Source organism: Rhododendron vialii, chromosome 7a, assembly GCF_030253575.1.
Source record: "Rhododendron vialii isolate Sample 1 chromosome 7a, ASM3025357v1".
Taxonomy (NCBI): Eukaryota; Viridiplantae; Streptophyta; class Magnoliopsida; order Ericales; family Ericaceae; genus Rhododendron; species Rhododendron vialii.
The window spans coordinates 19,804,247-19,815,804 of record NC_080563.1 but is presented as its reverse complement, the minus strand read 5'-3'; the positions used below and the strand labels follow the sequence as shown (position 1 = coordinate 19,815,804).

Sequence of the window (11,558 nt, the reverse complement as noted above, 5' to 3'; positions counted from 1 at the left end):
TCTACTAATTTAACTTCTTTACTTTCGATGTAAAAACGGTAGATGCTATTGAATCTATCTAATAACAACAAAAAAACTATATAACATATATTGTCTACAAGATTATGTCATGATATGACTAGATGAAAACAAATGTAATCATTATCAAACAACCAACTGACATTGTTATTTTATGAGTATAATCTCCACGGGTCGCCTTTCATTATTGACAACTAAGAGAACGATAGATGTGTGTGTAGTTGTTTTAAATATATCTTCGGGCATCACTTTCGATCACGACATCCAATCCTTCTTTTGGACAAGCTATGACTGCCATAAATAAAAAATTCGAAGACAGCAAACGAAAGAAACACTGACGATTACAACATTTGAGCTGCAATTAACAACAACTGTTACTGGAGCAGCTGATTATCAACGTAGTAATAGTACAAAATATCAGATGCCATAAATAAACGTATGGATATGGAAATTGTTTTGCTTTTATATACACACGAGGTTGGAATAGAGCAAAGAGCCTTCTGCGTTTGAGAAGGAACCTTGAGTTCTGCAGCGCAGTACTGAACCTTAAGCAGTAGCAGCTGCTGCTTGTTCTTCGACCACCTGTGAGGCTGGGAGAAGGGTGCAGACGAGGTTGCGGTCGCCATACACATTATCAACACGCCCTGGTTTTTTTACAATCACAGTATCAGAAAAAGTAGGCAGCATTCCAGACAAATAAAATCACGAAAAGACATCGCAGTAAGAAAATGGGACCCCCTAGTCTTAGTCCAGCGTTTGTTTTCGAGACTAATTTCCCCTCTAGACTGTTAATAGCACATTTTGATGGGGATAAGTCTCTTCCCTGGTAGGAGATAAACAATCTCTTCCAGTATCATCTTCGCTCTTACGTCCAGTGGAAATCATAGTCTTCAAAAGATTAACCATTCTTTATTCCACCCAAACCAAACTTGTTTCGATTGATCCCATGGGATACACAAACCTATCTATCATGGTATTACTAATCCCATGGAACCAAAGAGCCCTTGGTAATGTATCAGCAAATGGTTTGATTTCAAAGGAAAAAGTAGGATATTGTTGACCATATAAAATGAGAATTTGTTCTCATTTAGGTATATGTTTCAATTCAAGTTTTGAAAAAGCTATTTATTTGAGCTACTGGACTCACACAGTGTGGTTTTATTACAAGCATACTCACAGGAGTTTGTCAAATTGCTTCTTCATAACGTAGAAGGATCAGTGCATGTGTGTATGCAGGGAACAGGGATAAAGTAAGAGGTGGAGAGACAAAAAATATAGATCAGAACTATGTGGTGGTGGGGTTAGGTTGGGAGGAAAAGGGGTGACCAGATAATGGATTCACACCTGTAGTCGGCCAGAACTTCGATGACCGGAGCCAAGAAGCAGGGAAGGCAGCATATTCCCGAGTGTATGGTTTTGTCCATGCATCTGCCATGAGCAGTGATGGCGGATGTGGAGCTCCCTGAAATTAGACTAAAAAAGTTAGTTCCACTGATTGTTTTCCATTAATCCAAATCATAGTTGCAAACATTAAAAAAAAAAAAACAAAAACAATGTATGATTGGAAAATTTGAATGAGACTGCAATTGTGAAATGTAGTTCAGGAAAGTCGGAAACATAGTTCAAAATTTTGTGAGAGACCATTACATAAGACGTAAGACATTTTGTACAATAAAGGAATTATGAAATCTCGTTGACTCTAGTTATCTAACGGAGAACATGAAAACAAAAAAGAAAAGACCAAACAACCATGATTAGAATCAATACCTTGAGCACGTTGTTGTTAATATCAGCTTTTCCTTTCTCAATAAGTGCAATTTCTTCTCTAATTGAAATCAGAGCATCACAAAACCTGTCTAGCTCCGCCTGTACTAGGAAATAAAGCATTTTTCAGATCTCAAGGAATTGGAAAAGGATTGAGCAGAAATTTACTCCTTGACCGGTTTGTACCTTGCTCTCGCTCTCAGTAGGTTCAATCATGAGTGTGCCTGGAACAGGCCATGACATTGTTGGTCCATGAAATCCGTAGTCCATAAGACGTTTAGCAACATCTTCTGGCTCTATTCCAGCAGTATTCTACATGGGCAATAGCTTTAAATGAATCCAAGGATAAAGAATAAGAAAAAAGGGTGATCTATGCATGTAAAAGTTACCTTGAAACCCCTTAAATCAACAATGAATTCATGGGCGACTGTTCCATTGACTCCTCGGAAAAGAATGGGGTAGTCATTCTGTATCCATAAGAAAAGAAGTTAATGTTTGTAGTCAGTTAAAAAAACAATACACCGACTTTCTCTCAACGGAGTAATATCTCAAGCAGAGTTCATAGGATTTGTTCAAGGAGATTTTATACCAGCATGTCACCTAATGTGACAACTTGAATTGTAAAGATCAAAACTTTCCTTTTTCCGTATTTCAAAACGAAGGGTTATTACCAGTTCATCGCGCACATATTTTCATGGCTCATGGTCTTTAAAGATTAAATTGCAAAAACAATCAAGGGAGAAGCAGGACCTCCAACCGCTTGGCCATGTAGTTTGCATTCAAGATTGCTATCTTTGATGCTTCAGTGAGCCCCTTTGACCCCATCATGGCAATGTAGGTGTATGATATTGGGAGAATAAGTGCGGAGCCCCAAGGCGCAGCAGAAATGGTACCTAGTGGCTGAGTCTTGTCAGGGCATGGTATACCTCCTGTTGGTACCTTCAATTATGAAGAAGAGAATTACTAATAGAAGAGGGACTTGTATAATTTGATGACCATGATTTAGAAAGGATATTCAAAGTGCAACAGAAACAGTGCTGCTACATCTGCAAAACCCATTCAAATGTTCAAAATTCATGGAATAAGCCATTCATGCCAATGAGCCAAACTACCTCTAAGTTACTTAGCCATATTTTTCTTGTTTATTATCGCCACAAGAGAAACTACCAATGGAGGAAATATACGATTGATTGACTTCCATAATTCCACCTTCCAACAGTTTATTTATATATGCAATTGTACGACAAACTTTGAAGCAGATGACGGTTCTTGGGAACATGCAAAACAGAAAAAAGGCATGGAATAAAAGGAAAAAATTTCTCCCAGAAGCATTCAGGGTGAGGTTACCAACAATGACATGAAACAATAACGGCATTCCTTCAGCAGGATAGGCAAGATTGATTTTCTATAGAAAATAATGGTGATCACTGATTTATAACCCATACCACAGGATGTGATGGCAGGAAAGGTGCCAAGTGTTTCTTCACACCAATCGGACCCATGCCAGGACCACCACCACCATGTGGAATACAGAAAGTTTTGTGGAGATTGAGATGGCAAACATCAGCACCAATCCATCCAGGGCTAGTCAAACCAACCTGTAAGGACAGAAAACAAGTTAAAACATGCGACTGCTACACAACAAGAAGAAAAACTATCATGTCGTTGGAAAAGTAAGTAACAATTGAAATGAAAACGTCCCCAATAGTAGAAGAAAAACAACCATGTACTACGAAATAGAAAACTGGAAAGAATAAGAAGTCACCAGTGCCAAACGAATATTTTTCCAAGCCCGGATGTTGAGCATGTTTTACAACAGCAAAAAAGATGTTCAGATTCACAGAATCATAGCGGGGATCTAAACATTAATTTTGACTCTTGAAAATGCTGCAGTTTTCATTGATCAATGGGGAAATCCTAGAGGCACTAAGAGTCTTATTTGATCCGAAAATTATGTGAGTGCAAAAATTGCATCTTCACCAGAAGCACTAAAACAGAAAAAAGAACCGAGGGATGGATATATTGAGCGCCCACATAATCAAGTGCCAAAAGGAGAGATAAAAAGTTTCAAATAATAACGTAATGTGATATGGTTTGCAATAAAAATGGAGAGTGGCTTATTTGTAGTTCTATGCTAGTGCTTGGGTTGTGTTGGTAATTTTACACTTTGGGGTTTTGATGTGTCTATAAGTGGAACTTGAGTCTCACATTTGAGGGGATGCAGGGGGCAAAAACGATGTGAGAGACCCTAAGTTGGTTGGAGGCTACAGCCATGCAACCCTTCCCCCCTTACCCTTTCTTTCTTTCTGTTTGAGTCTGTAAGTTACATCATAATGTCACTCTATTAATCCCATCAGCTCATCTTGTCTAGCCTTATTTTTCCACTGCTAACGAGTTAGCAACAAATCTTTAGACAGATAGAAATTAGGTGCTGATGTCAGAACTACTAGTATTTTGGTGTTGAGTTGTACTCTTCTCGAAAAAAACCCTTTCTTTTTATCTGTTTCTCCGTGTTTTACATGTTTGAAGGGTACAGAACAAGAGATAAAATTCAAAACGTGAAGACAAGAAAGAAGATTAAAAAACTGATCACAAACAATCGCTTGTGCATGCATTTTAGTTGACATGAATTTATTTGCTTAGGTTGTTGCCAACAGTAACTGTAGTAAAAATATGAGAAGAAACAGCCGGTCAGAAAATAGAGAGCATAAACAAACCTGTGCATTCATGTTGGCCCCATCCATGTAAACTTGACCACCGTTATCATGTATGATCTTACATATTTCATCAATGCCTTCTTCGTAAACCCCATGTGTTGAAGGATATGTAACCTGAAAGTTCAAACTAGAACAGATAAGCTGAAAACAATAACCTAAACAACCAGACCCCATTGTGAATTACAATACCATAAGGGCAGACAGGTTATCCTTATTTGCTTCAGCAGCCTTCTTTAACTCTGGAATGTTGATGTTTCCCTTGGCGTCAGTCCCAACAGCAACAATTTTCATTCCGCACATAGCCGCACTCGCAGGATTAGTGCCATGTGCAGAGACAGGAATAATGCAAACATTCCGGTGATGGTCACCTCTTGCCTACAGAGTCAGTTAACTAGTGATTAGCATCGTCATTTAAAAGACAAGGTTTTTACATCATCAGAGGGATTCTAGAAAATGCAGCGACTTATGGTTGTATCTCCCTATGAGACCGTGTCCCACATTGATTAGTTATTAGATATAAAAGTAGTATAAGAGAATGGGGAGCCTCTCCACTTATTGACAATTGGTTTTGTGTTTGATGCTTTAAAATGGTATCAGAGCTAGGTTTTCAGAGGCTTTTGGACAAGACTTTTTCCATTTATTGCCTTATAGTTTTGTGCCTTAAGTGCACCTTTTTTTTTGTGTGATTCCTATGCTGTGGATGGTTTGTTTATCTCTCCACGTGCGAGCTAGGGGTCGCACATGCTCGAGAGTATTAGAGCTTGTCCCACATTGATTAATTAGTACCTCCAAAAGGACCAAAACTAGAATATGAACATGGGCGGTGTTGGTGCGAATTCGTAGAAGCCGATGAAAGAGGATAAACACGGAGTGGACTGAAGAGCTGCTTCAAGTCGCGTTACATTGTTGCTGTCCTTAAGATGATATTCACCCCCACCAATTCGAGAGAATTTGGTGTGCACCAGGTTATAGCGAAGCCGTCTCCAAGATAAAATGAAGTCCAGTCTTAAGACTATTGTCTAACTGCGTCATGCACTAATGAAGAGAGACTCAAATACCTTTGGATTTTGCGAGCCCGCCAAGAATAAATGTAGGAGATAATTCTGGAGAGGAAGAACAATCAGAATTATTCTGATTATCTAACTCTGAATTGGTAGAACCCCTTGCCTTTATATAGGCATGGATCACAACTCTTAGCCAAAGATCGCATCTCTTTGATTAATCTCAATAGCCATGTCTATTCATTTAACCCTAATAGTCATACCTTCTGGTTTGATCACGTCTATTCATTTAGCCTGAATAGACACACCTTTTGTGGTTAAATCTAATGTTCACGTCTATTCATTTAACTTGAATAGACACATCCCTTGGATTAAACCCGTTCATCAATAATTACATTTAATATTCATTAAATATTTTGGAAATGCCCCAACAGGTGGCTTCTCCACTTGCCAATTGGTTTTGAGCCAGTGACGCTTCAAGGCTCCTCTAGATGTGCAAAGCATAATACCCATGAGAGGTAAATGTCATTTGTAAATACACTATCCGGGTTGAATCATCAAATATCTTGAGACCCGCTATCACTATTCAATTGGACAGAAGTCAGTTAATCAGCTAAATGACTACCTTAACGGCTAGGAAGTTATTATTTCGGCCTTTGTTTACTTTAAAAAGTGTTCATGACCCGCACATCTTATTTGTTTATGAAGGCTCATAAAGCAACCTGGGAAAGTTCAGGTGAAATGAAAAATTTGACGTAAGTGTCACAACAACTGGTATCGAAAAACTCTGCCTTCAAAACATCAATTTTAAGGTGCTCTTTTGGAGCTCCGCTAAAGGTGAACCTCAAGAAGCAGCAAAACAAGCATTCTGTTACAATTTACAACTATATCCATTACCAATCCAATGCTTCCAGAAAACAGTCTATCAATGCAGTTGACGTTACCATACCAGATGATATGCACGGATGACCATGAGACCAGCATACTCCCCAGCAGCACCAGCATTGGGTTGCAAAGAAAAAGAATCAAATCCAGTAATGGTACACAATAATTCTCCCAAATCTTTGAACATTTCCTGATAAATAGGATGTTACAGATCACCGTTATATATCTTAAGGGTGTTGTGCTTGGTTATACATGAGAAAATACAGTCGGAGGTTTGCAGTGAAAAAAATTAAAAAGAATTAAGTGATTATAGTACCTGATAACCTTCAGCCTGCTCGGTAGGGGCAAAAGGGTGCATGTCACTAAAGCTAGGCCATGTCACAGGCATCATCTCTGTTGTTGCATTCAACTTCATTGTACAAGAACCCAGGGGAATCATGCTATGGCATAAGGAAAGATCTTTTGATTGTAAGCGATGAATGTATCTAAGCAGCTCATGCTCCGTGTGGTATCTAAACATACAAAAGAAAGTCAGATTGGTTTTAAACTGGAAAAGAACAGCAGAATAGGTTCAGCCGAAGGTACATACGAGTTGAAGATTTGGTGTGTCAGGTATGGGCTCTGCCTTACAAGGCCAGCAGGGATCGTACTCTGAACCTCGGGTGCAAGAGATGCAGCAGTAAAAGTAACCTGATAATTGACACAGACGTTTACTAGGGATGCAGTGAAAATACTCCCTCCGTTCCTTTTTGTTAGTCCACTGTGCATTTTAATGAATCAATGACTCATAAAAGATACATGTCCCCTATAAAGAGTTGGATTTGATTTCCAACATTGCCCCTAAATTCCAATTTGTAACACAACTTTTAATAATTTATGAAGGTAAGTTTTGAAAATCTAAACACTTCAATTTTGACTTTCCACAGAGAACTATTATTATTTAATTTTGACATTTCAAAGAGAACTAATACTTATGAAGTTCCAAAATGGAATCCAGGACTAACTATAAGGGGACGGAGGGAGCAATATTTTGCTACCGATGTCACATAGAGTCGTTTTTTTTTTTTTTATCCTACACGTAGAGTCGTTTGACAGAACAAACTGGCAAAAAAGGATTCATGAAGTTAACCCCAATTGATTGGGACACAACTCACAAGTCAAGGTTTGTTACAACTGCTAGTACATCATGCGAAACGAAAAGCAATACTTACTGGCTTGCCACATGCAAAAACTTTGAAAAGCTTATCCACATCGTCCAAGGTGGCTGTTTCATCGAAAGCAACAGTGATCTGAAAGACAATGACATTCCAATTAACTCGTATCAGAGAGTCGTCAATTTACATATCAAAGTGAATACTTCAAATTTGACTTACAGTATTTTGGTCCACAATCCGAAGATTCATCTCACTCTTGTAAGCAGCATCTGCAATTGCCTTAGAATCAGGACATTTGACCTTCACAGTGTCAAAGAAGGGGTGCCCCTGAACATCCACTGTCCCGAGTTTCTTCAGTCCGGCAGCAAATGTCGCAGCAAGACCATGCACCCTCTGGGCGATGATTTTAAGGCCTTCTGGACCATGGTACACAGCATACATAGCAGCCATGTTTGCAAGCAACGCCTACAATAACAAAACAATGCCCATTCAATCAGAATCAAAGAAACAACTAAATAAAATCATCAAATATAATAAGCAGCTCCCAGGGGATAGCTGACATTCCAGGTAGAAATCTGCAACGATAAGATACAATTTTCTTTTTCTTTTTTCTCTTCTACAGACATGCTGCAATTAGATAACTTGTAATGTTCAATCAAGTTCAAATCTACTGGATTGGAGTTCCAAAGTCTACAAAGAGAAACAGAAATGGATAAGATGGACAAGAATCCCAACCTGAGCTGTACAGATATTGCTGGTAGCCTTGTCCCTACGAATATGTTGCTCCCTTGTCTGCATTGCCATACGCAAAGCAGGTTTTCCTGAAGAATCAACGCTCACACCAATAATTCTCCCTGGCATCATCCTCTTGTACTCTTGGGAAGTGGCCAGGAAAGCTGCATGAGGACCTCCATACCCCATTGGAACCCCGAACCTCTGAGCAGAGCCAACAACAATATCGGCTCCAAATTCACCAGGAGGCTTGAACATTGTCAATGCCAACAGATCACTTGCCATCACAACCTTAACCCCTTTTGCATGTGCATTCTTTATGAACTCCCCATAGTCCAAAAGTTCACCCTCAGTACCCGGATACTGAACCAGTACACCGCAAACATCCCCCGATTTGTAATCAAAGTCTTTGAGATCAGCAACAACTATCTTAAGATCAAAACCATCTGCTCTAGTCTTACAAACATCAATAGTTTGTGGGTGACAGTTACTGGCAATAATGAAAGTTTTCTTCTTTCCCTTCTGAATATTATTACACATAGCCATCGCCTCAGCTGCAGCAGTTCCCTCATCTAGTAAGGAAGCATTCGACATGGGGAGACCAGTGAGATCTGTAATCACGGTCTGATAATTAAGCAGGGACTCCAGACGACCCTGCGAAATCTCAGCCTGGTACGGAGTGTACTGGGTATACCAACCCGGATTCTCCATAATGTTCCTCAAAATAACAGGTGGAACAGAGGTGTTATAGTAACCCATCCCAATGAAAGACTTAAAGACCTTATTTTTAGAAGCCAACTTTTTCATGTGCTCTAACATTTGGTTCTCAGTTAACCCTTCATCAAACTTAGAGAAATCCATTTTCTCAATTCGAATCGACTTAGGCACCGTGGCATCTATCAACGAATCAAGGCTGGGAAAGCCACAAACTTCAGCCATTTTTGTTTGGTCCTCGGGGGTGGCAGAGTTATGGCGGCGGGGGAAAGTGTCACTTGGTTTCAGAGCTTCCACTGAAACCGATCGAACTTGAGACCCGATACCAAAACCAACATTATGCAACATGGTCCTCCCTAACATTACATCTGCTTTACTAATAATGTTCCCATTGATGACAGATGGAGACAATGAGGAAACATACCTCGAAGGTGAATACAAAGCGGGCGAAGAAGAGCCAGTAAGGGCTTCATTCGGACGGGACTGCTTGGAGTCTGAAAGCAGGCGCCTGAGAATGGCCCGGTTAGCGAGCCGCCGAGCACGTTCCATTGTTCAAAAGTTGGAATTCAACAACGAAGTTGAACTTAAAACAACCCCACCCCACCTCCAAATAAACTGCCCACCAACGGTTTGATTGCTTTTTTCTACAACAAGAACCAGGAAATGGGTGGGGGTGGTGGGTTAGTGATAACACACAGTCTTTATATATATATGCATACATTGTGTGTGTATAAATGAATGAAGATAAAAACTACGATAATCTATCGATTTCAAGGTCTGGTGGTGGAGGGGAGAGGGGTGCGTAGGTTAAAGATCCCTAAGTCCACATACACAACTCTTGACCACAACTCCAGACACAACTGCGTTCGGAGCCGTTGGATGCACGTGAATTTATGTGCGAATCTCGGAATTGGAGATCCTCTGAGGAATCTTGAACCGTTGAATTGCGTGGGAATTCTTTTGTTTTTTGTATGCGATTTGACGGTCCAAGATTCCTGGGTACAGAGAATTCTCGGTATAGAGGATCAGTGTTCCTAGAGTTGTGGTTGAGAGTTGTGTGGGTAACATCTGGGTTAAAGATAGACTTGCGCACGTATGAACGAAGAAAAAGACAGGATGAGCTTACGTGGAAATCTAGACGGGACCTGCGAGCCAATTGTTTTACAGCGAGTAGTACACATAAGAAAATATACTCCTATGTACAGAATTCCGTTGTTTGTCGTTCACAGAAAATACTCACAAATTGAATGGAAATGGAAATGGAATGTATGGAAGGCATTGAATCGAGATTGGATTGAATTTCAATGGATCAAATTGCGTTTCACAACGAACTAATCGGACTAAATCCGAGGGTTTGGAATATTGGTAAATTTTCCTCGTGAGGATACATTGTTGGCAGATTCTCTTTCACATTTGGCTTATCGCTATCTCTCACCTCACAAAATTTCAAACATATCATCGTTATCTACACACGCATATGACACATGCATTATACCGCATACATACACCCACCCACACACATGTTATCAATTTATTCAGTACACAAGCATGCACGATGAAATCTAGGGTTTGAGTTTGAAGGAAAGAGACTCACTTATATCTGAATTGATAGTGCTTTGCACAAGAGAATGTGATTTCTCATTGAACTATCACTCTCTGCAAATTATACAACTAATATACACAGATTAAAGATACATGCAGATTTCTGGATTCGGTCCGTGAGCACCTTAGATTACCGGCTGGTATGGGCAAAATTGACGGTGGAATTTTGCACGATGTAATTGGTGATTGAAATTCTATGTTGGTTTTCCGACAAAAGTCTTTTACCCTGTTGGGAAGTAATTGCCATGGGCCACAGATTCAGTCATAGACAACCGTTGCTGAATCTATATTCGGTACTCCTATGTTCCAAGCAAAATGCTCTGAGAATCTCGCGGGTTTGGCTTTGCCGGCATTTTCCTTCCTCCGACCAGAGCTCGTTGTGTCGGCAGGGTTTGTCTTGGAGGAGAAACTTTTATGCATACCGGATACCAGGAGTTGGGAGAGCTGCTGTCTCTCAAAGGGACAGCAGCCTACTGTATCGGCCAAGGGGGCCGTGCTCCGGTCTCTCTTCAATGATCGGAAACGTTCACTTCATAGAGCTCGTTGAGTTGAACAAGTATGTAAATAATTAGCTCGATCGGATGTCATTAAGTGCCTAATCGAAACCTTTTTGTCTTGAACAGAATGGATCCGAAACACTGGATCAAATCTACTAAAACCCATTATTGGCAAGTTATATGTGTTCCGATCAGACACTTAATGATATCCGATCAAATTGATTTTTTGCATACTAACTCAACTCGACAAGCTCTACGAAGTGAATGTTTTCGATCATCGGAACAAGACCGAAGCGGAGCCCCCTCGGTTGGGACAGCATGACAGCAGCTCCCCCAGTCCAGGATACCAAGGGTGTGAGTATCCCCTCCGGTCCGTTTCCAATCACATTTGGATAATCAGCTCCGTTTATTTTGTAAAGTTTAGCAAGAACCTTAATCATACCAAAAATCATATTCATCAGACTTTAGTAGATA

At 40.0% G+C, this 11,558-nt stretch overlaps 1 protein-coding gene across 1 annotated transcript; it reads right to left on the bottom strand.

The window, feature by feature from the left end:
- Window positions 1-343: 343 nt before the first annotated feature.
- On the bottom strand, window positions 344-10,968 carry LOC131334905 (glycine dehydrogenase (decarboxylating), mitochondrial). The gene is made up of 15 exons (XM_058370212.1): window positions 8,275-10,968; window positions 7,759-8,004; window positions 7,597-7,674; window positions 6,975-7,075; window positions 6,702-6,897; window positions 6,450-6,575; window positions 4,689-4,874; window positions 4,500-4,613; window positions 3,228-3,380; window positions 2,533-2,721; window positions 2,172-2,249; window positions 1,969-2,094; window positions 1,786-1,884; window positions 1,363-1,480; window positions 344-662 (listed from the first exon to the last, which is right to left on the bottom strand). Exons 1-15 carry the CDS (start codon window positions 9,532-9,534, stop codon window positions 565-567), a joined length of 3,168 nt encoding a protein of 1,055 aa, XP_058226195.1. The 5' UTR covers window positions 9,535-10,968; the 3' UTR covers window positions 344-564.
- Window positions 10,969-11,558: the final 590 nt, after the last annotated feature.

Coding starts and splice junctions, on each gene's coding strand:
- LOC131334905 (XM_058370212.1), bottom strand. CDS start 9,534: ATGGAACGTGCTCGGCGGCTCGCTAACCGGGCCATTCTCAGGCGCCTG. Junction 7,675..7,758: donor GGATTGTGGACCAAAATACT/GTAAGTCAAATT, acceptor ATTGTCTTTCAG/ATCACTGTTGCTTTCGATGA. Junction 4,875..6,449: donor TCATCCGTGCATATCATCTG/GTATGGTAACGT, acceptor CTGACTCTGTAG/GCAAGAGGTGACCATCACCG.